Here is a 23,977-nt window from a genome sequence, read left to right on the forward strand (position 1 = left end):
ATGCCCACCCTACCCCAGGCTTCTTCTTCAGGCCCTCACACACTTACAGAATGTTCTCAGTGCCACTCAGGAAATTATCAAGTGGGGTCTGGGGAGGATCCCAACCTGTAGGCACCGCACTTCCCATCACTCTGGACTGGCCTCGGAGCCCTGTCTGGCACACCAGAGGCGCTGTGTGGCAGGGACCTGAGTGTGGCAGGGACCTGGAAGGTGCCTAAGGGACACTACCACCCTGCCTGCCACTGCGTCCCCCCGCCCGTGGGCGCCCACCCTGCAGTAGATGAGGGTCCCAGTGAGAAGCTTAGCGGCTCCATCCAGATGTGAATTGTCCCTCCCACACTTCCCGGGCTGCAGGAGCTTCCATTAGAGCTCCCAAGGAGTCAGAATCCACACCTCCGCAAATGGGCCCGCTTTCCCAGGGCCCCCTGCCCCGACCTTCCCTGGGCTCTGTAGGTTTTGACACCTCTCTGTAAGCTGGCAGGGGGCCACCTAGCACCTTAGGTCCAGATAAAGTCTCAGGCGAGGAGCCGTCCGCAGGCGCAGCCGACCAGAGCCTGGCAGACTGCAGACCGCAGACCAGACGAAGCCATGGCCCAGTCGCCACCTCCGCAAAGCCTCCTCGGCCAAGACCACTGGGTCTTCTCGCAGGGTTGGGGCTGGGAAGGCCATTCGGTGTCCACGTCTCCGGCCTCCTCGTCGGACTCGTCGGGTTCCTGCCCCTGCGACCCGTCGCTGCCCGCGCCCCCAGCCCGCAGCGCCCGCGACCCCGAGCCCACCCCGACGGCGCCCCGACGCGCACGGCCTGGACCCGCCGGTGGGCAGCGGCAGAGCGCCAGCGAGCGCGAGAAGCTGCGTATGCGGACGCTGGCCCGCGCCCTGCATGAGCTGCGCCGCTTCCTCCCGCCGTCAGTGGCGCCGGCCGGCCAGAGCCTCACCAAGATCGAGACCCTGCGCCTGGCCATCCGCTACATCGGCCACCTGTCGGCCGTGCTGGGCCTCGGTGAGGACGGCCCGCAGCGTCGGCGCCGGCGGCGCAGCGAGGCCGAGACTCCCGGCGGCTGCCCGCTGTGCCCCGACGGCTGCAGCGCAGCCCAGGCACTGGCACTCGGGCCCTGCGGGGTCGCGGGCGCGGCCTGGGGGTCCCCGCCCTCCTGTCCCGGGCCCGGAGCTGCGCCTGAGTACCTGGGGAGCAGAGTCCCCGAGCCGGATCCCTGGGCAACGACGCCCCCTTACTGCCCCAAGCTGCAGTCGCCCCCGCCCCAAACCCTAGGGAGAGCCCCAGACGAGGCTCTCTGGACACCACCCCAAGCTTGTCCGGGGGCACAGACGTGCCCGGAGCCCGGGAACCCCACGACACCCTGGACACCGCCCCCTGCACCGCTACCGGAGCTGGCTGTAGTGTACCAGGTATGCTCTGAGGGCCCAAGGTCAGTAGAGGGGTCCGCAGGGAGTCTGTGGTGTTCAGGTCAGAGGTCATCCGATGGAGGGGCGAGCAGAGGAACCAACTGCACTAGGGGAACAAGTTTTGCCTCCAGAGTTAGGCAGAGGGCTGAGTTAGGGGCCTGTAGAAAGGTGTGCTAAGAATTAGGGTTCAAGGGTTGGAGGGAGGCTGAGCTGCAAGCAGCAGTGCTGGGACTGAAACGCCCCCCTGGGGCTGTACCCTAAACCGCTGTGTGCGCTGGAGTCACGCCTGGGGGAGCATGGGGTAGCGACCCACGCTTAAATTGCTTCTGTCTCTTTTGCAGAGTCTCCCCGTGTCACCGGAGTCCTGTATGGCCCTAGGAAGCCCGGAACCACCCCGTGCATCCTGCCCAAGACTGCAGCCTCCACATCAATGGGGACACTGGAGCCCGGGGCAGCCGGCAGTGGACCCTGCCCCCAGCTCAGCCCTGCGCCTCAGTGGCTGCCCGGAACTTTGGCAGGAAGATTTGGAGGGTGCCCGCTGGGGTATCTTCTACTGAGCCCTGGCCTGCCAGGGAGTGGGAGCGTCCCCTCACCCTGACACATTTGTGTTCTGCAGAGGAGGATATGAACTGCACCAAGAAGGGGGCTGTTGGACTGGATAGGACGCTGGGCTGGGACTCATCAGAAGGGATACGGGACAGTCTCCTTGCGCACTCCTGCTTGGTGGGGTTGACCAGAAGCCTGTACGCTAAGGTTGTTTTATTCCTTTTAATAATACACACAGTAGGTTGGCTTGGTGTGGCTGGCTATTTTTATGGCTCTGTCAGTGTGTCTAGCTGACAGTTATGGCATATCTCCATCACCCCCAAGATGTCCAGTAGTTGTGCACATCTGGAATGTCTTGTTTCCTGTCTCTTGTTAGTCTTCCTTCAGCCTGAGCTGGTTTGGGAAGGTAAATGGGACCTGCTCCGTAGGGAACGTGCCACACATGTGCTCCCCTGCTCCCTGGATCCAGGCCTGTTGAGGCTGATGAGGTGGGGGTCCCCCTTGCTGGGGGACCAGGCCTGTTGTACCATCAAGATTAGGACCACCCACCACTAGCCCTTTGTGTTCCTCTGGGGGGGCTCCTGCTGACCCGTAAGGGCAGCACACGTGCTGTGCCCTGACCAGTTGTGTTCAGAATGCAGCCCAGAGACGCCGGATGCAACACAGCTGAGTGCTTCTCCAAGAGTATGTGCTTCTCCAAACTTGCATGGCCAGGGGAGCTGGCAGCACAGGACTTTATTATCTTAGATCCTCAGGCTCAAGGCAGGGATAGCTTGGACAACCTGCAAGTGACCCATTTCTCACCTTGTCCCCACGTGATGGTGGCTCTAAAGGACACTCCATTTCATCTGAATTAGGTCATCGAAGGATCTGGCTTCAAATCTAGTTCCATTCAGAGGTTCAGGCTTAGACATGGATTTTAGGGGTTGGGTTGGGCCCCATACTCCTGGTGTTAGGAGCCAGGGAGAAGGTATTTCCCAACACAGGGGACCAGTGACAGGAAGGTGACAGAGCAGTACAGATACTGAATGACAAGCTGAGGCGCAGACAAGAGGCTCTGCAACCAGCAGGGATGTGACTCTGGGAGAGACAGGGCCAGTCCCAGTTATCCCTTAGCCCTGCTGCCTCAGGTAAGACCAGTGGGGCAGAAATGTGGCCAAATAATCAAGATGCCCGCATCCCACACAGCCGTGCCTGCTGTCCCAGCCCTGCTCCTCACTGCCGCTTCCTCCTAATGCTCACTCTGGGAGGTACAGGTGGTGGCTCAAGGAGCTGGGTCCCCGCTTACCTGTGTGGGAGACCTAGATGGCGCTCTTGGCTCCTGGCCTCTGCCTGGCCCAGCCCTGGCTGTCGGCAGGCATTTGGGCGAGTGAACCAGGGGATCAGAGTTTTATCTCTCTCCTGCTCCATCAGAAATAAAATTTGGAAGAGGCAGGATGTTGGAGAGGAGGTGCCATGATCTCTTGGCAAAGCTCCCATGGACTTGGCAGAGCTGCCAACTTGGGGAGGGGGGCTGGAGGAGAGGTAATCTGGGGGGCTGGGTGTTGAGGGACGTGTAGGAGTTTACCCAGGCAAGTGAGGGGAGTGGAGCAGCACGAACCAAGCCAGAACAGAGTGGCTGATGTTCAAAGATGATGGGAGGAATGACAAGATCTAGGAAGGAGCTTGAGGGCCGGGCCACGTGGGCCCTTTGCTTCCTAGGTGACAGGAGGCACTGGAGTCAGGGATGAGGGAGTGACCCAGTCAGAGCTGTTCTCGGGGCCCTGTGGCCACCTCCCAAGAATGGAGCCAGGCAGGGCAACCAGCACGCCGTCCAGGTGAGAGCAGAGCTGGGCTGCAGGCACACGTGGGGCTTCCCACTGACCTTGACCCCGGCCTTGAGGCCCGGCAGCATTTCTCCAGGCAGCCTCAGGTCCCTCTCTCCTGATGGACGAAGCTTCCGCAATCACTGATGTTTCCTTTGTTGGAGATTCAGTTATTTGTAAGCAGAGTGAAAGGAGGAGGAACAGAGAAAGAGAGCTTCCGTGTGCTGACTCACTCCCCAAGTGTCCTCAATGGTCAGGGCTGGTCCACACTGAAGCCAGGAGCCAGAAACTCCCACCTGGGTCTCCCCTGTGGGCAATAAGGCCATTTTTTACTGCCTTTGTATAAGATCCGTGGTCAGAGGGCCTACATTGTGGTGCAGTGAGGTAAGCTGCTGCCTGCAATGCTGGCATCCCATATGGGCACTAGTTCAAGTCCCAGCTATTCTGCTATCAGTCCATCTCCCTGCTAATAATTTAGATATATATAAATTAACAGTGAGATGGAGATTGTAATAGTGTGCCAAGCTGTCAGGTGGTGTAATAAGCACTCAATAGAATGGCTGAGCACATGCACCTGCCTAAGAGACGCCCTGGCCCATGCTGTGTGTTGAGCCAGCTGCTTCCAGGTGTGACCTGGGGCCCTGTGTTCCAGGCCTCAGCCAGGCAGGGAGGGCAGCCCAGGGTGTCACACAGTCCCGGGTCTCTCTGCTGCTTTGGTTCCTGTCTGACTGAGGCACATCTATCACCCTGGTCAGGGGCAGAGGGAGCCGTGCCCAGGCAGGACAAGAGAGCACATACCCTGGGGTGTGCAGAGATGAGGGAAGAGACCCCTCTAGCCTGCAGGAACCATGTATGGTTGCCAGGATGTCCCCTTGCTGCTGCTGGCAGAGTCTCACTCTGTAAGACTCAGTTATGCCCTCTGAACAAGAGCCCCTGTCCCTTCTCTTTGCTCAGCCCCCTGGCTCCATCCCTGGCATGTGTGTCAGGGCCTGGCAGGGGCTGCCACCATGCTCCTGTGTAACCGAGACCAGTCCACCCTACTTCCTGGAGGCTCCAGGCCCCGTGCAGTGGAGTGGGCATGGCCAGCTATGCCTGGCAGCTAAGGCTGGGACAGGGGAAGACTCCACCCAGGCCAGGATCACACAGATCCTCAGGTTTCTGCTCTGCTGTCCCTGCGAGGGCAGATGGGAGCTGCAGCAGCCCAGGGGTCGGCAGCCTGCTTTTAGGCTGGTTCAGCCCCCTGAGGCTTGTCCATGGCTCCTCTGTAGGCCCAGCTGTGGCCAGGAAGCTGTCAAGCAGGGGTGAGGGTGGGGGTGTGGTGCCAGGTTTGGGGGAGGGGTCACAGACTAAGGGAAGTCCTGGCTTACCCACCCTTATCTGTAAAGCTGAGATAAGCCACGCCTTATCTCTGGGAGCCACTACAGCCTGGATGGGAAAGCTAGGAAGATCGTGGGGCCAGTTCCTCTCCTGGCTGGTTCCCCCCAAGGTCAAGTGCCAGCCATGGCTGCTGGGTACTGGCGACAGGAAGGACTGGCCCAGGGGGGAGGGGCTGCCTCTGGCTGGTGTCACCTGGCTGGCCTCAGCCCTGGGTCCTGCCCCACCCTTTGAAGTGCAGATGGTGGGGAATGGGTTTTTTCCCAGGCCTGAAGCAGAGGCTACTGCCAGTGAGTGCCCTCTGGTTTGTTACAAACAGGTGAGTTCCAGGCCTCTTTGGAGCCGCCAGGGAGTCCCTGTGGGGACAGCCCTCACCTGTCCTCAGCTGTCCTGCTCTGCCTCCACGCCTCAGCCCAGCTTCTTTGTGCCTGCTGTGCTGCTGGACAAAACAACCTCTTTACAAATCCTCACCCCCGCACCTCCTGGCTCCCCCAGGGGCCTGAGAGCCAGGCTAGACCCCTCCACCACTGTCATGGCTGTTAGCACCCTGCACTCCTGCTTTCATCTTAAGGCCATGCACTGCCTCCACTGTGCCAGGACCCTTGGCAGCCCGGGGACTTGCCTCCAGCCCCAAGAGTTGCCCAGCTCGCAGCACCTCGAACCTGCCTCAGCACAGGGGATGAAATGAAGGCAGCAGGCACTGCTGCCCAGATGCACAACACCTGTGCAAGGACTGGCGGCCAGGGGCGTCCATGTGCACACACCCAGGGTCCCCAACACCCATGCCTCCCATGTACCCCAACTCCCCTCCACCCTGGCTCCATCAGGTTTGGTGCACTGCTGTCATGTAACAATAAGTTAAGGGTCCCAGTGGCGTGGCCTAGCAGGTAAAGTCCTCACCTTGAATGCCCCAGGATCCCATATGGTTGCCGGTTCTAATCCTGGCAGCTCCACTTTCCTTCCCGCTCCCTGCTTGTGGCCTAGGAAAGCAGTCGAGGATGGCCCAAGGCTTTGGGACCTTGCACCCGTGTGGGAGACCCAGAGGAAGTTCCTGGATCCTGGCTTTGAATCGGCATAGCACCTGCCGTTGCGTTCACCTGGGGAGTGAATCATCGGATGGAAGATCTTCTTCTCTGTCTCTCCTCCTCCTCTCTGTATATCTGACTTTCCAATAAACAAATAAATCTTTTTAAAAAAACAGTCAACAATAAGTTAAGGCTCATTTAGAAATCCTTTATTTACATGTCTTTTTAGAAAACAAAAATACACAGATTTGGTGCCCTGTTGATTCCTGGGGCTTGAGGGGCTCTTTATCGGCAGGTGAGAGGATGCAGGGCAGTCCCCTCAAGACCGTCCATTTTCCATCAAAGGCTTCTGTCCAAAGGGCCCTGGAGCTGGGCCTCCCTGAGATTGGACCCCAGATCTAGCATTCAAGCCAGGCCTGGGGAAACCTGGCAGGAGGGTGGGGCTGGGAAGGGCTCTGGGCAAGATTGACAGGAGTGGTGGGGCTGGGAAGGGCTCTGGGCAAGATTGACAGGAGGGTGGGGCTGAGAAGGACTGGGCAAGACTGACAGGAGGGTGGGGCTGGGAAGGGCTCTGGGCAAGATTGACAGGAGGGCAGGGCTGGGAAGGGCTCCACCAGCCCCACCAGCAAGAGCCTGACTGGCAGGGCAGAAAGAACTTAGTCCTTTAGGGCTCAGGACGCTGGTGCTTAAGGAACTGGCACTTGCTGTGGCCTCTGGCACACCTGGGCACTTTGTGTGAGGCCAGGCGACACGAAGGTCCGGGACTAGGCGCTGTTTTCCGTGAACCACGTGAGCACAGCATCCCGGTTCTCGCTCACCCACTTGATGTTGGCTCTCGTCTGCTCCAGGGCCTGCTCCAGTGCCCGGGTGCCTGAGCCAAAGCCCGTGTCCAAGTTGTTCAACCTAAACTGCTCCAGCTGCAAGTAAGATAGAGGGCTTCAGCCCGGGCTGCAGGCAGACGCAGCCTCTGGGGCAGCTCTTCCAGCGGCGTCCCCACCTCCCACCGTCCCCTGCCACTCTGGTCCCTGAGACAGGACAGGTGTACCCTGCACACAAAGTCTGTCTCTCTTCTCTAACTCTGCCTTTCAAATAAACAAGTAAACAAACTTCAGACAGGACAATAAGGAGTTGTTCACATTTGTGGATTTGCTAATGACTGTGTTTGTGCAATAGTTGTAGATAAAATCAGCATCTGTGATTTCTTTGAAATGGCCTTATCCAAAAGAACATTGGCAAAATTTTGCCCATTTTTAAACCTGGATAATGGGAACACAAGAGGGTCACTTGATGGTCCTCTACCTCAAAGTTCCAGAAGGAATGTTTCTGATTCTGATGCGACTGTCAGCACTGACTTAGGCAGGCTACTTGGTGCCTTCTGTGTGAGCTCAGGGACCAGGGCTGAATGGCCACTGTCCCCCACCCCCACCCACCAGCCTGAGAGGGGAGCAGGGAGAGTGCCAGGGAGGGGGTCTGGTTCTCACCTGCTGCAGCTCATACTCAGTGGAGAAGCGGCGGGTCACTGTGCGGATGAGGCTGGAGAAGGAGAAGGAGCCGCCGCCATAGCTGCAGGGCAGGGAGGGGAGTGTGAGGGCCATGCAGGTGCTCACTCACAGAGGCGGAGCAGGGAACACAGTGCCTTGTCCTCCCACACCTGCCTCCCACCCTGGCCTTCAAACATGGCTCATCTTTGCCTCTTCTATGCAAGGCCTGAGCCTGCAGCATTCCACGCACACAGACCAGTACCATCAACCCCATCCCCACTCCCACTCACTCCTCAAAGAGCCTCTTCCAGTTGCTCTGGATGAAGTCCCAGACCAGCGACTGGCCGACGACGTTGTTGGCAATGTTGTTGATGGTGGAGGTGGCGTCCTGCCTCCGGATGTAATCGGAGTTCAGGGTATAGCTCAGGTACCTGTGAGGACAGGGCTCTGGGTGCATGGCCATGGGCAAGGTCTGTGTGCCAACCATCCAGGAGAGAAACCGGGAGTGCAGGCACCCCATTTTGTGCCCACACAGCCCCTCCAGCTAAGGGGCCCTTATCCTATCTCCCTCAATAAAAGAAGGCTGAGTCTGGCTTTGCCAAGTGTCATGCTTGCCACGTGAGATTAGACTTGCCATGCCATTTACTGTGGTGCAAGTGAGACACACAGAGGAAGGAGGGAACCTCACTGCAGGGGTTTGAAGGGCTCCATGTCCAGGGGCAACTCGGGGCCAGCTGTGCCACAACCTAGGAACTGAGTCATCTCCATGCATAAACAGAGATGGCAGCAGGGAAACCCATGGGACGTGGACCCACACCAGGGCTGTCACTGTAGGCATCTTCCAGTCTTTGGACAAACTGTTTTTGTTTCACTAAATGGCCGGGTCCTCCATTGTCAGCTAGAGCCAATCTCCCTCTGGATCACCAAGCCATGCCCCACTGTTTAGCCACGCCCCTCTCTGCCCATCACACAGGGGTACAGGATCACCTTAGTGAGGCATGTGGTGGTTGCTGCTGCTGCTTCCTGGGTGGGGGGCCCTCAGTCTGCTGCCCCCTCTGGGGTTCTCACCTGTTCAGGATCCACACTTCGTTGCTGCAAGCCAGGGCTGTCCGGAGCTTGTCAGCCTCGTTCACCAGGGTCTCCTTCTGGAACTGCTCCCAGGCAAAGTCCCACTCCCTCTCTCCACCCTGGGCAATGGCGTTGCAGTAGACGGTGGAGCGCAGGTTGGGGTGGATCCTAGTGTGGGGTGAGGGTGGGGTGTCAGGAGTGGAGGGCAGCAGGGAGGGTGGGAGAAGGGGCTTGCTGAGAACAGGGCTGCAGGTTCCCTGGGCATGGCATCAGAGGGTAACACAGGGGAGACACTTACGGGTTTTCACTGGGGTTATCCATCCACCGGCTGTAGAGGTCAGTGACCATATTCAGACAGTCCTGAAGCCCATTGGAGCAGGCAGTGCTGATGGCGTTCACCTCGTTGTACCTGTCCCGGGAGACATGCAGTTAGCACCCTGGATGCAGACTCTGGCCAAGATGCAGCTCACGAGACACAGCCCCAGCCTTCACCCCAGGGGCTGTGTGACCTCCACCTGCTAGGACAGCCCTGGCCCAAACTAAAGTGTGGGTCCCTGGAGGGGTGTCTTCCCAGTGGCAGCATGGCCCTGCCAGGTGGTGAGAGCTCAGGAGAACACTGCCAGGGGGTGTCTGTGGTTCCCCAGGTCCCTGGGACCTTCAGCACAATGAGGGTCCCACTCACTGTTCCATCAGGGTCCCTGGGCGATTTTGCCAATTGTTGGTTATAGTTCTGAAGTGCTCGAACAGGGGCTGGACCTGCTTCCTCAGGTAGCTCTGTGGAAGAAACATGAGTGTGCAAGGATTCACACTGAGCTGCTGCGAGGAACCTATAGGCTTTTCCTGGGCAGCACTCAAAGCTGCCAGCACAAGCCTAGATGTCACATTCAGAGCCGACTTTCCTCTCCTCACAGCATGCAACAGGGATGGGCATTTGCACAGGTTAACAATCCACTCAGGATGCCAGCATCTCACATTCAAGTGCCTGGTTGTGGATCCTAAGGCTCACCCAGGCAGACAGTGGTGATGGCTCGAGTGCTTGGGACCCTGTCCACTACACAAGGAGACTTGGATTGCATTCCCAGCTCCCGGCTCCAGCCCAGCCCAACCCAGCTCTTGGAGGCAAGTGGGGAGGGAACCAGCAGATGGAAATTCTAAGTGTCTGTGTGTTTCTGAAAGAAAAGTTTTAATAGGAGAGACAGCTGAATTCACTTTAAAAAGGAACAAGCCAGGATCAGGGAGAACACACTTGGTCTAGGTACACATTGCACTGGACTCAGAAACCACAGGAGAACAGGCAGCAAGTGAGTGAGGGCAGTGGGAGCTCCTGCCATGGTCATTTGCTGGCAAGCTTCCTTTTTTCTATACCTTATTTATTGCATGGCACAGCTAAACTTTGCACACAGCCCCTTTCAGGGAACTCAAGAAGGCCAGCCCCACCTGTTCACATGGTAGGTGGGTTCATGCAACCAGGTGATCTCCACACCACAGGAGAGGGAAGGAACTCTGAGAACAGGGCAGAAGCTGTGGCTGGGAGCACAGAGCAGATATGAACCTGGTCCAACCAGCAGGGAGCAGTCAGAGCTGATCACCTTCCTACAGAAGGGGTGCTAAGAGCAAGGGGCTGTGGGACAAGGCTCAGTACTGAGGGGTTGGGCTGCGGATGGCGGCTAGAACTGCTCCTGCCACCCACACCCCAAGCCTGGGCTTGAGTCCTGGCTCAGCTTCCTGATACTGCACACCCAGGGAGGCAGCGGGTGATATAGCTCAAGTCATTGGGTTCCTGCAACCCACGTGGAGACCACGATGGAGTTCCAGGCTGACATTATACTTGGTCCAGTCGTAGCTGTTGTAGGCATTTGGGGCAGATGGAAGCCTTCTCTCTCTGCCTCTTAAATATATAAATGAAAAGGAACTTGGGGGTCAGGTCTGCAGGGGCCGAGATGAGCCAGGAGCTACAGGCAACTGCAATGGCCCAATGGGTAAGATTGCCCATGGCATAAGAGAATCCAGAACCAGCATAACACAGTGGGAGGACTAATAAAGGGGTCAGATGTCTTAGGTTTCCATCCTGCAAGGTGGCTTACCAGCTCCCCTGCACACAAACTCAACAAGCCAACAGGAGTTCTGGGCCACCTACTAGTAACAAACTGGGACCTGGAGACCTCAACAAAGCCCAGACAAACCCAGGCTGGCCTTGGAGCAGGACTCAAATCCAGGGGCTTAGGAAACCAGTTTTCTGAAGTCCCCTCCTCCTGTGATTCAAGCACATAAGAGGATAGGGGAGGGGACCCAGGGAAAGACACTCCAAACTTCCTTCACCAAAACATGTTAGCCACGTGAGTCATCAACTCAAAGGCACCCACACAGCATATCACATTGAAGTGCTACACTTTAGCTGAACGAATCCCCAAGGGATCAGACGCATCTGCATTCTGTGGTTTTTCTCTCTGATGTGTTATAATCAATGCTGCCATGTGCATTGCATCTATTTTGGGAAGGCAGCTTCAGTCAGAATAAACTCTGGGGCGGCTTGATTTCCCTGCAGCATTTTCGCCAGACCCCACGTGCTAGCCGGACAGAGAAGGGACAGTTCATAGGGCCGGGAGAGGCACCCCAAGTCACACGGCCACGGAGAGATCCATTTTCCACCACAGCCGTCCCCAGCACCAGGCTTTCTGTGCATCCCCAAAGTATTTACATATGGGATCTCAAAGCCACCAACTTGGCTGTGAGTCTCAGCATCCTATTCTGTTCCTGCCCCATCCCCAACCTGTGCACCTGCTGCATGCCTTCTGTCTTCACCTCTGCAACCTCTGATTCCCCCACCCCTCTGCCAAGCCCAATGCTGGGCAACCGTCCTGGTCCTGAGCGAACACAGGCACCAGTGCTGATGGGCCCATGAGCCTGGCCACGCTGCTCCATACCTTCATGGGGCCGTAGACCTCGGAGCGGTCGAACATGAGCCTGAAGTAGTTGAGGCTGCTGAGGGCGGCCTCCCAGGGCATGTACTCCGTCTCTCGAATCAGGAAGAGGGTGTTATTCAGGGCCAGGGTCACGGGGATTCTCTTGGCACTGGGAAAATACCGGAGAGGCTCAAGTATACAGTGCCCCGATGCCCACGCCCTCAAGGACATGCTTCAACCCTTGGTTCCTGGGCTTTCGAGGGCCTGAGATGTGAGAACCCCAACACAGCAGCACTGGCCATGGGGAGGTAGTGGCCAGTCTCAGGTGACTACTCAACGTACCCATTTTATAGATTAGAAAACCGATGCTCTCTAAGTGCTTACCCAGGCCTCTCCATCCACCCCCATCCTGCCCATCCCAGGGTTGTTTAAGCACCCAGCACAGGGGCCTCAGGACAATCTTTGTGCCTTTGGGTGAGTCAGGCTTGCTGCCTGGCAATGGCCTCAGGCAGGTGCTCAGATAGTCATCTGTAAAATGGAGAGTGGGGGCTGGGGGAACTCAGCTTGCGCAGGGCACCTGATGCCGGGTTGGGGAGCTCACCTGGCCATGTTGAAGCCATCATGGATGATCTGTGCCCGGTTAATGACAGGGATGACCTGTGGGAAGAGGGGAAAGCAGAGCGTGTGACCTCGGGCCAGCCTTGGGCAGGAGCAGCCTTGTGGTCTAGCGTCGTGTCCTGGGGCAGGGGCCACCCACCGATGGGTCACTCTGCAGCTGAGCCTGAAGCCTCCTCCAGTTGTCTTCGTCGTAGTTCACCTGGTAATACCCCGTCACATTGATGTTTGCAAGCACCCAGTCATTGCCTTCTGCTCTGAACAGCGGGTTCTGGGCTGTGGGAGGGACCAGCATTGGAATAAGGGGTTATTCAGAAAGCCGCGGCCTCCTCTCCGGGCTGCATTAGCCTGGCTCACCTCCCCCAGGAAGCCTTCCCTGACTTCTCCATGAGATGGAATCTCTTTGGCTCCCAGCTCCTGCCCCGCTAGCCCAGTCAACATGCTCAGGGCAGCACCCAGCCCGGCCCTGTGATGCCATCCACCACTTGTCTCCCTCCCCATCCCTGCCAGCCAACTGGCCTTGACCTTCACTTCCTCAGTGCCTGGGACAGTATTCTAGGCAGGGTTTAAGCATTTTCTGAAGATTCTCCCCTTCCTTCCCCAGTGGAGTAGCTACTGTTCTCAGCCTCATTCCACATAGAGAGGGATAGTGGTTTGCCCAGGGTCACACAGCTGGGCAGCCACTAAGCAGGTTTGGACCAAAGAGGCTGGCTCCATCAGGGGGCCCTCATTGCAGGCACAGGCTGGGGGTTGTGCGTGGGGGGCTGAGTGTCTCCTAAGGGGTTCGGGGAGCAGGGCTGGGTTACCTTGAGCATTCTGTAGCCAGATTCCCTCCTGCTGCTGGCCACTTTTTATGGATGACACAGGCACAATCCACAGGTAGCTGTAAGCAGAGAGCCGGGCACCAGGCAGTGAGGGACAGCAACTCCTCCCAGGCCCTCCCACCTCTGACACCCAGCTGGACCCCCACCCTCAGGACTCCCCACTCTCCCTAGGGACTGTGAACTCACTTGAACTCGGATGGGCGAGTGACGTTGGACTCAGGGTCCAGGAGGAAGTACTCCTGGGAGATGGTCCCTGTGGTGGTATTGATGGTGACCACGGGGAAGCCCATCTGCAGGATCCAGCGGTCCATGATGTCACGCACTGAGGCAGGCAGCTGGATCTCATTCTGATTGTCAACGGCCTATGGCGGAACAAGGGTGCACAGTTGTTCCTTAGTCACTATGCTTCCTTGTCCGCCTGCCCAGACTGGCCTGTGCTAATCTAGGAGATCCTGGTGGGGAGGTCAGAGACGGGCAGGGCCAGAGAACCTGAGGGCCATGGAGCCCATTCTACACCCTATGGGAATCATGTACTGGAGATGGTGACTGGGATGCCTGCACCTGCGCATGAGCAACCTGTGGCAGGATGAGAAAGGAGAGGAGACAGAGAAGGGAGCCCACAAGGGCAGAAGTAATGGCTAGACACAATTATGGACTCCTGAAAGGCAGCTGCTTTCATAATCACACAAAAATTCAGCAACAACTGAGCCCCTGTGAAAACAGCAAACACCGAGGCAGGAAAAAAAAATGAAGGCAGGAAAGTGGCAGGTGCAGGCTGGGAGGGAAGGGGCCTGAGGGCCACACAGGTATAGATGGTGGGGAGGGAGGCAGCAAAGGAGGTGATGCTGAGTCTAGGCCAAAAGGGACCATGATGGTGCCATCACCTCAGTGGGGTCTGCAGCCAGGCTCTATAGAGCAGATTGGCCAGGAGAGCACTGGTGCCTGGGACAAGACACAGCTGCCCTTGCTGCTGGGCATGGGGCTGACCTTGCCTGAGGACTGGGCCACTAGTGGGGGACTGTGGACTCCTACTCTGGGTGAGGCAGGGTGGGGCAGGTTGGCAGGTGTGGTAGACAATGGTTTACCCAATTGCCAGGGGCTATCAGGGATAGAGCTATTGTCAAGGGCACTGGTATGTGCGAGGAGCCCGGGAGGGGCTGGCTGGGGCACAGGGCAGCCAAGACTGCTGAGTCGGGAGATGACAGACTCCAAAGTTCTGGGTGCAGGAGAAGCAGGGTCCAGGCTCAGGCAGCCCCAGGCCGGTCTCCTCGTCACTACAAGGAAGCATCCATCCCTGCAGCCATGACCCAGACTGAGGCTCTCCATGACCCACCTAAGCCATCTGTGCCATCCCTGGCATTAAGGACCTGCCACTGCCCTAAGGCACGTGGGCTGACCAGCACGTACCTGCTGCAGGTGCTCCCACAGGTCCAGGTAGACGGTGTTGTTGTAGGAGAAGGTGTGCAGGTAGGACTGTGAGAGGAGAGGTGGTAGTGAGTGCCAAACCCAGGACCCAAGGAGAACCCTATGCCCTGGGACCAGCCAGGGTCGCCGCACTCACCGCCAAGCCCAACTTGAATAGGTCCTCAGTCAGGAAAGTAGACAGCATCCTGAGCACAGAGGCGCCCTACAAGGGTGAGGGCATGCAGGGAGTGAGGAGGCCGTGCCCTGCCAACTCTGCTGCCAGGAGTGACAGGGCACACCTCCCACCCCGGGCCCCTCACTGAGGCAGCACCTTGTTGTAGGTGATGGAGTCAAAGAGCTCGCTGATCTGGGCAGGCGTCATGACCTCGTCGGCCGGTGAGGACAGGGGGTGGGAGGAGGCCAGGGCATCCACAGCCATCACATAGTGCAGGTCGTTCAGCACTATGAGGTCCCTCTGCAAAATCCCCCCCAGCTGTCAGATTGGCCCAGCAGGGGCTGAGGGTGGCTCGGGGGTTCCTCCACCTGCCCACCCCCAGATCAACCAAGCTGGCTCACCAGATTCCAGGTGGGTTCGGCGTAGTCAGCACCCAGGTACTCCACATAGGAGGCAAAGCCCTCGTTCAGCCACAGGTCGTTCCACCAGTCCACGGTCACCAGGTTGCCGAACCACTGTCAGAGAAAGACGTCAGCTGGCAAGCCCCAGTGGTGCCAGCATCACCCTTGGCTAAGCGCTTCCCCCTCCAGACCTAAGGGGCTTGGCTGGCATCACTGTGACCCCTCTGCTGCCCTGCCCTTCGCATGGCTCATGCTCTCCTATTTTCCTCTGCCCACAACATGGCTGGGTGGCTACCTGGTGGGCTAGCTCATGAGCCACCACAGTGACCACCCGCTCCTTATTGCCGATGGAGGAGGACACGGGGTCATAGAGCAGGGCGTTCTCCCGGTAGGTCACCAGTCCCCAGTTCTCCATGGCGCCAGCATTGAAGTCAGGCAGGGCAATCTGGTCTGCAAGAGAAGAAGTGATGGCTTGTCTTCAGGAGGTGGCCTCCGGGTGGGGTGCCCTCACCTGGCTCCTCTTCAGGGCTCCCCACGCACCAGATTTGGGCAGCGGGTAGGGTGTGCTGTAGTGTTGAGCAAAGAATTCAAGGATGGGACCAGTCACATTCAGGGCATACTCGCCGTGGCCTTCATCAATGGCAGCTGGTCTAGCCCAGATGCGGATCTGCAGGGTGGCAGGGAAGAGTTAAGTGTGTGGGAAAGGGAAAAGGCTGCCAAGGGCCCCATCCATGCTACTGAGAGGCTGGGGGACTTTGAGGGACTTTGGAGTCACAATTAGCTATGCTGTGGCTGGCACTCGAGGGGAAGACTGAGACTCCGGGAGCTTAGAGCTGCAGCCCAAACTTGCTCAGGGCTCGGTTTGGACCCTGACCAGCCAGGAAGCAGCTGGTGTGGGGCGAGAACCCAGGGACAGCCAAGGCCTGGAGAGCCAAGTATGTACCTGAACATTATTGGGTGTATAATTCTCTATGCTTGTGAATTCACTGACAATGTAGGCCAGCAGGTACGTGGACATCCTGGGGGTGGTCTCGTATTCCGTGACGTTCCAGCTGGGGTCTCCAGGAAGTGGGGTGCTACCTGGGGAGTGGACACATGACTGCATGTCACTGCACTACCTCCCTCTCGACCCCCACCCCCTGACCCCAGTCCCGGGCAGACCCCCTCACTTTTGGGAGGCATGTTGGAGAGGGCCGTGTGGTTTGCAGGGTGGATGAGTGTGATGTTGAACGTGGCCTTCATTGCTGGCTCATCAAAGCACGGGAAGGATTTCCGGGCATCCGCAGCCTGCATCTGTGTGGTGGCCACCACCCTGTCCAAACCCACAGGGTTGGAGTAAGTCAGCAGGGGAAGGGGTGCCAGAAAGTGGTCCTGGCTGTATCCTGGTCCTCTCTGCCTTGGCAGGCAGGCAGCCTTGGCATAGCAGGCCAGCCGGCCACAGAGGAGACAGGTGCCCCTTTTGGAGTCAAAGTCTGGGCAGGTCCCACCCTTGAACTGGCTAGGGAGTGTGGGCAAGTTTCTGTCCTGCCTGTGCAGGGGACACTTCTGTCCTCTCCGACTTCCAGGTGAGGGCAACCTCCCACAGTCCCTCAGGGCCCCGGTTCTGCCTTAGCACCCAGGTATCTCCCCAGTGCACAGAGCCAGCCCCCCACTCACTTTCTGATGTTGCCCTCCGTGTACTCGCTGCGGTAGAAGCCTGCCAAGTCGTCAGCCAACTCGCCCTGGAACACAGTGTCCATCTCGTACTGGCTGCCCGCCGTCAGCGAGCCCTGCAGGTGCACCACTAAGTACTCGGTGAGCTCCACCAGCTCCGTGCGGTCGATGGCAGGTGGCTGGGAGCCCCCCACGCCCCGCAGCACCACATGGTGGCCCTGAAAGGTGGTATAGTTGAGCTTCTTGCTGTGGATGATGATGACATTGGTGGCCTGCTGGCAGGTGAAGCGGACTGTGCTGTTGCCCGTGAAGATGTAGAAGTTCTGGTCGTTGGGGGTGAGGTAGGGCCGCAGGACCACGTTGTAGGAGTCAGGGATGAGCGTCCTGGGCAGGCGGTACTGGTTCCATGGCAGGCTCTGGTCCACGGTGGGAGTTGGAGTGGTGGTCGGCGTGGTGGTGGTGGTGGTGGTGGTGGTTGGCAAGGTGGTGGTGGTTGGCGTGGTGGTGGTGGTAGTAGTGCTGGTGGTGGTGGTGGTCGTTGGCGTGGTGGTGGTGGTGGTGGTGGTGGTCGTTGGCGTGGTGGTGGTGGTGGTGGTGGTCGGCGTGGGGGTGGTGGTGGTGGTAGGGCTTGTGGGAGCCACGCAGGGGCTCTCAGCCGAGTTCTTGCTCTTCTCCTGGGCGTACACCACGGACAGGGCCACGATGGTGCACAGAGCAGCCACACCCAGGATGATGCCCAAGATGCCCAATGGCTTGGAAATGTAGAAGCCCTTGGCCATGGTGAGGCTGGGAGAGAGCCTGGGCAGCTGGGGCCAGTCAGGGACCAAAGCAGTGTGGGACCAGCCTTATATCCCCCATGGGGAGGGGCCCCACTGTCCTTCAATTGGGTAAAAATTAACCGGGGCTCAGACAGGCAAAGGTCACTGCACTGGGCAAGGGCTAGTCCAGGCACGGTGCTAGGAGTGTGGCTCAGCTCGGCTTGGGGTGCCTGCTGGGGCAAACAGGTGTCAGGTTATCGACCGCAGCAGGTGGCATCCCTCTGCCTGCCACCAACCTGGACAGGGTTGTGGGTGAGACATGCGTGGAGCAGGTCCATCTGGGGCAAACTGTCCTGGATGTGCTGGATGGCCACCCTCAGGGTGGATCCCTGGCAGGGTGCCAGGACTCCCAGGCCCTGCCTCTTTCACATTATTGCTGAGCAGGGAGTTCTCCCAGCAGTCACACTCTCCCTTCTTGCCAAAATCCTCAGCTAACAGCAGAGGAAAGCCGCCATGTGTGATTTGTTCTGCCTTCTCTCTTAGACAGGCAAGGAGGCTGTTGCAAGCTTACCTCTTCCCCGCTGGGATCTAACACAGGTAACTTGACCTTTCTGAACTGCTTTCTTCATGAATAAATGACAGCATCCACAAACGGAATTGATGGACAAGCACGCTGGGACACCACAAGCAGGACCCAGCAGCCACTGCCTCCGGCTCACCCCTAGCTCAGACACAGCCTCCCCTGCCAGCGTAGAGTCCACCAAGCTCCCACTTCTCTGCTCAGAAAGAAGCCAATGCAGCCAGTCCTGGTCACCACCGCACCCTTCCATTGGCTTCCAACTTCCACCTGCCAGCACATCTGATCACTGTGCACCAAGGCTTCCAGACTTCCATTTGCTCCCAAGGATCCAGTCCAAACCACTGGTAGGGAGCAATAGACCTGTCCCTGGCCCCAGCCTCATGACCACCATATTCCCCACCACATAGCTCTGACCTTGACACATGCTTCTCTCCCCTCTTGCCCTGTTCACTCTCCAAGTCTTCCTTGGAGAAGCGGCCCTTGACTCTCCAGCCAGGCCAAGCCCTCCTGAGTCCCGTCAGTCCCATAAACTTCTTTAAACCCGGCCCCTAAGTGCTCTCACCCACCTGCCTGACGTGGTGATGCCCTGAGCCCTGGACCACAGCCCCCATAAGGACAGGGTCTTAGTTGTTTCCGGTTACTAGTCCTTAGCATGGGGACTGGCACATAGCAGGTGCTGAACTTACATTGGCTTTTAACATTTTTCAATTTATTGATTTTTTGTTTTATTTGAGAGACTGAGAGAGCATTCCCCTCTGATCTGGATCATTCCCCAGGCACCCACTACAGCCAGGACTGGACCAAGTGACAGTTCAGGACCCGGCCTGACTGTTGCTTGAGGGCCTTGTTACTTGCCCCACCCACATCAGCCTGGAGCTGGCCAGAGGCCTTGCTGGATAGGCAGACACGTGATGCGTTCATTCAGGCCCTAGGACAGGAGTGGCTGAGTAACTGTGTTATGGGGTGCAGCCAGTGATAGTGGGCAAATGAAACTTGGTTGGGTCCCCTATCCTCTGTCCTGAAGGTGGGTCCTAACAGCAATGGAATGATAATTCAATCCTCAACCACTTCCCCCATGTCCTAATTTAGCCAGGATATTGGATGCAGACAAGTCCAATTAGTCTAAGCATTTTCAGCTACAAGCCCAGTTCCTGTTCCTGCCCATCCCAATGAGCACCAATTAACTCCTTAACTCACAACACTTAGGTATTCGCTCCTGCCCACCTGTGACTCACCTATCAACTGAGAGAAGACAGTATTGCATTGTCGTGTAACCACTCCCCTCACAAGCCCCTTTAAAAGGCCAGGGTAGCAGGGGCTCTCTCCCCCTCTCTCTGTGTTTCTGGCAAGGTGCTTCCATTATGCTAGCACCTCAACTCTTGGCTGACCCAGGACAGGTGAACCCCTAGGCATGGTCCCTGTGTACTGCTTAGATGGAGCAATGGTTATAATAATGTTGTTTCTGGTTTGTGTGCTGTCAGGAGTTCCAGGAGAGGTGAGGCCTAGCAGTAGTGGAATGTGGGCAGAGAAACCAGGGAAAGGTGAATGTCTGCAGCTTTGTAAGTGTGTCCAGGTTCTTTGTAAGTGTGTCCAGGTTATTCATTGCATGTCTCTTAGGATAACTTACATTGTTGGGGAAGCTGGGACATAGGTCTTCAGCTTAATGGATGGACTTAAGGATAATGACCATTTGTTCCTTTTGGGATTATGATTGGTTGGATTGCCGTATGGACTTGTGATTTGCTATTGTGCTCTATTATCACCAAGCTTGGTTAATAAAGACTCCTTAATAAGCCTTAGACATGTCTGGTGTGATCTCGCTCGCACCCTGCAACAACTGCCACCTCTCCCCTGGACTGCAGGAGCTGAGAACAGGGTCCTCAGAAAATTCTGGGTGTCCAATCTTTCAACCCTCAACACTGTCCATTTCCCCCAGGGGTGGCCATAGGCCAGCAGGGACAGCTCACTGTGCTTGGACCTGGGCTCACAGCCACAGGCACACATGGCAAGCCTTCGGGGTAGGCCAGAGCAGGAGCAGGCACCAGGAAGAGGCCTGGCCCCCAGAGAAACATGGCACATGCTCCCCGTCGCCCCTCCATCAAGGCTGAGTTTGTGGTGTGAGACCATCCCCTGCAACCCCTCCCCACCTCGGTAGCCAGAAGCCCCACAAGCCCGTGCATCTTAAGCCCTTCTCCAAACAGAGACAGCAGCCGCTGGCCCATTATGGTCTCTTCTTGCTTGCCTTGGGTGCAGAGCCTGGGCCCAGGTGGCAGGAACCTGTTCTCCCCTGGCAAGGGCCTCTGTTCCTCAGGGCTGGCACGGCAGGCAGCCCACAGCTGGTGCTGGTGTGTGAGAAAGCTTGGTTCAGGGCTACACAAGCAAGAGCCAGTCCCTGCTCCCTGCCCTAGGTAGCCATGGTCCTGTGTGTGCCCTCCCACCAAGTATGCATCAGCAGGGGGTTCCCCTGCTCCCAGCTGTCTCCTCCAGTCCCTTGGCACCCTTAGTTCGGGCCTGTGCCTCAACACCTGAGTGATTGTGGGCCACAGACTATCCCCACCACCTACAGATGGCCTCCAGACCCTGCCACTTCCACACCCATTCAATTCAAATTGTCAGGAAGACCGCGCCCTTTACTCCTGTAACACTCATCCTGCGGGGTGGACCAACCAACTCACAACTCTCATAGACCGGTAATCAAGATGCCCGCATCCCACACAGCCATGCCTGCTGTCCCAGCCTTGCTCTTCACTGCCGCTTCCTCCTAATGTTCACTCTGGGAGGTACAGGTGGTGGCTCAAGGAGCTGGGTCCCCACTTACCTGTGTGGGAGACCTAGATGGCGCTCTTGGCTCCTGGCCTCTGCCTGGCCCAGCCCTGGCTGTCCGCAGGCATTTGGGCGAGTGAACCAGGGGATCAGAGTTTTATCTCTCTCCTGCTCCATCAGAAATAAAATGTGGAAAAGGCAGGATGTTGGAGAGAAGGTGCCATGATCTCTTGGCAAAGCTCTCATGGACTTGGCAGTGCTGCCAACTTGGGGTGGGGGGCTGGAGGAGAGGTAATCTGGGGGGCTGGGTGTTGAGGGACGTGTAGGAGTTTACCCAGGCAAGTGAGGGGAGTGGAGCAGCATGAACCAAGCCAGAACAGAGTGGCTGATGTTCAAAGATGATGGGAGGAATGACAAGATCTAGGAAGGAGCTTGAGGGCCGGGCCACGTGGGGCCCTTTGCTTCCTAGGTGACAGGAGGCACTGGAGTCAGGGATGAGGGAGTGACCCAGTCAGAGCTGTTCTCGGGGCCCTGTGGCCACCTCCCAAGAATGGAGCCAGGCAGGGCAACCAGCACGCCGTCCAGGTGAGAGCAGAGCTGGGCTGCAGGCACACGTGGGGCTTCCCACTGACCTTGACCCAGCCCTTCAGGCCCGGCAGCATTTCTCCAGGCAGCCTCAGGTCCCTCTCTCCTGATGGAGGAAGCTTCCGCAATCACTGATGTTTCCTTTGTTGGAGATTCAGTTATTTGTAAGCAGAGTGAAAGGAGGAGGAACAGAGAAAGAGAGCTTCCGTGTGCTGACTCACTCCCCAAGTGTCCTCAATGGTCAGGGCTGGTCCACACTGAAGCCAGGAGTCAGGAACTCCCACCTGGGTCTCCCCCATGAGCAACAAGGCCATTTTTTACTGCCTTTGTATAAGATCCGTGCTCAGAGGGCCTACATTGTGGTGCAGTGAGGTAAGCTGCTGCCTGCAATGCTGGCATCCCATATGGGCACTAGTTCAAGTCCAAGCTGTTCTGCTATCCGTCCATCTCCCTGCTAATAATTTAGATATATATAAATTAACAGTGAGATGGAGATTGTAATAGTGTGCCAAGCTGTCAGGTGGTGTAATAAACACTCAATAGAATGGCTGAGCACATGCACCTGCCTAAGAGACGCCCTGGCCCATGCTGTGTGTTGAGCCAGCTGCTTCCAGGTGTGACCTGGGGCCCTGTGTTCCAGGCCTCAGCCAGGCAGGGAGGGCAGCCCAGGGTGTCACACAGTCCCGGGTCTCTCTGCTGCTTTGGTTCCTGTCTGACTGAGGCACATCTATCACCCTGGTCAGGGGCAGAGGGAGCCGTGCCCAGGCAGGACAAGAGAGCACACACCCTGGGGTGTGCAGAGATGAGGGAAGAGACCCCTCTAGCCGGCAGGAGCCATGTATGGTTGCCAGGATGTTCCCTTGCTGCTGCTGGCAGAGTCTAACTCTGTAAGACTCAGTTAAGCCCTCTGAACAAGAGCCCCTGTCCCTTCTCTTTGCTCAGACCCCTGGCTCCATTCCTGGCATGTGTGTCAGGGCCTGGCAGGGGCTGCCACCATGCTCTGTGTAACCGAGACCAGTCCACCCTACTTCCTGGAGGCTCCAGGCCCCATGCAGCGGAGAGGGAATGGCCAGCTGTGCCTGGCAGCTAAGGCTGGGACAGGGGAAGACTCCACCCAGACCAGGATCACACAGATCCGCAGGTTTCTGCTCTGCTGTCCCTGCAAGGGCAGATGGGAGCTGCAGCAGCCCAGGGGTCAGCAGCCTGCTTTAAGGCTGGTTCAGCCCTGAGGCTTGTCCATGGCTCCTCTGCAGGCCCAGCTGTGGCCAGGAAGCTGTCAAGCAGGGGTGGGGGTGGGGGTGTGGTGCCAGGTTTGGGGGAGGGGTCACAGACTAAGGGAAGTCCTGGCTTACCCACCCTTATCTGTAAAGCTGAGATAAGCCACGCCTTATCTCTGGGAGCCACTACAGCCTGGATGGGAAAGCTAGGAAGATCATGGGGCCAGTTCCTCTCCTGGCTGGTTCCCCCCCAAGGTCAAGTGCCAGCCATGGCTGCTGGGTACTGGCCACAGGAAGGGCTGGCCAAGAGGGGAGGGGCTGCCTCTGGCTGGTGTCACCTGGCTGGCCTCAGCCCTGGGTCCTGCCCCACCCTTTGAAGTGCAGATGGTGGGGAATGGGTTTTTTCCCAGGCCTGAGGCAGAGGCTACTGCCAGTGAGTGCCCTCTGGTTGATACAAACAGGTGAGTTCCAGGCCTCTTTGGAGCCGCCAGGGAGTCCCTGTGGGGACAGCCCTCACCTGTCCTCAGCTGTCCTGCTCTGCCTCCACGCCTCAGCCCAGCTTCTTTGTGCCTGCTGTGCTGCTGGACAAAACAACCTCTTTACAAATCCTCACCCCTGCACCTCCTGGCTCCCCCAGGGGCCTGAGAGCCAGGCTAGACCCCTCCACCACTGTCATGGCTGTAAGCACCCTGCACTCCTGCCTTCATATTAAGGCCATGCACTGCCTCCACTCTGCCGCTTCTAATCCCGGCAGCTCCACTTCCCTTCCAGCTCCCTGCTTGTGGCCTAGGAAAGCAGTTGAGGACAGCCCAAAGCTTTGGGGCCCTGCACCCACAGAGGGATACCCGGAGGAAGTTCCTGGTTCCTGGCTTTGGATCGGCATAGCATCTGCCGTTGCATTCATTTGGGCAGTGAATCATCGGATGGAAGATCTTCCTCTCTGTCTTTCTTCTCTGTATATCTGACTTTCCAATAAATAAATAAATCTTTTTAAAAAAATAGTTAACAATAAGTTAAGGCTCATTTAGAAATCCTTTATTTACATGTCTTTTTAGAAAAAAAAAAATACACAGATTTGGTGCCCTGTTGATTCCTGGGGCTTGATAGGGTCTTTATGGGCAGGTGAGAGGATGCAGGGCAGCCCCCTCAAGACCGTCCATTTCCCATCAAAGGCTTCTGTCCAAAGGGCCCTGGAGCTGGGCCTCCCTGAGATTGGACCCCAGATCTAGCATTCACACCAGGCCTGGGGTAAGACTGGCAGGAGGGTGGAGCTGGGAAGGGCTCTGGGCAAGATTGACAGGAGTGGTGGGGCTGAGAAGGGTTCCACCAGCCCCACCAGCAAGAGCCTGACTGGCAGGGCAGAAAGAACTTAGTCCTTTAGGGCTCAGGACGCTGG

General features: G+C 57.6%; 2 protein-coding genes across 3 annotated transcripts; one reads left to right on the top strand and one right to left on the bottom strand.

Moving 5' to 3' along the window:
* The first annotated feature begins 588 nt into the window (after window positions 1-588).
* On the top strand, window positions 589-1,961 carry LOC121168267 (mesoderm posterior protein 2-like). Its single transcript, XM_040998188.1, has 2 exons — window positions 589-1,407; window positions 1,746-1,961. The coding sequence occupies exons 1-2, from the start codon at window positions 589-591 to the stop codon at window positions 1,959-1,961; spliced, it is 1,035 nt and encodes a 344-aa protein (XP_040854122.1).
* Window positions 1,962-6,904: 4,943 nt separating this feature from the next.
* On the bottom strand, window positions 6,905-17,469 carry LOC121168255 (aminopeptidase N-like). Of its 2 annotated transcripts, none has more exons than XM_040998170.1 (21): window positions 17,262-17,469; window positions 16,682-17,102; window positions 16,195-16,337; window positions 15,969-16,105; window positions 15,566-15,692; window positions 15,321-15,475; window positions 15,026-15,139; window positions 14,781-14,924; window positions 14,607-14,672; window positions 14,453-14,518; window positions 13,232-13,407; window positions 13,028-13,104; window positions 12,364-12,497; window positions 12,208-12,263; window positions 11,628-11,775; window positions 9,386-9,477; window positions 9,002-9,112; window positions 8,704-8,871; window positions 7,926-8,066; window positions 7,636-7,717; window positions 6,905-7,071 (listed from the first exon to the last, which is right to left on the bottom strand). In XM_040998170.1, exons 1-21 carry the CDS (start codon window positions 17,455-17,457, stop codon window positions 6,919-6,921), a joined length of 2,907 nt encoding a protein of 968 aa, XP_040854104.1. In that variant the 5' UTR covers window positions 17,458-17,469; the 3' UTR covers window positions 6,905-6,918. The 2 variants fall into 2 exon arrangements, with proteins under 2 accessions (XP_040854104.1, XP_040854103.1); XM_040998169.1 differs by having other exon boundaries at window positions 16,682-17,114; window positions 17,274-17,457.
* Window positions 17,470-23,977: the final 6,508 nt, after the last annotated feature.

Source organism: Ochotona curzoniae, unplaced genomic scaffold, assembly GCF_017591425.1.
Source record: "Ochotona curzoniae isolate NIBS_2020 unplaced genomic scaffold, NIBS_Ocur_1.0 patch81, whole genome shotgun sequence".
NCBI lineage: Eukaryota > Metazoa > Chordata > Mammalia > Lagomorpha > Ochotonidae > Ochotona > Ochotona curzoniae.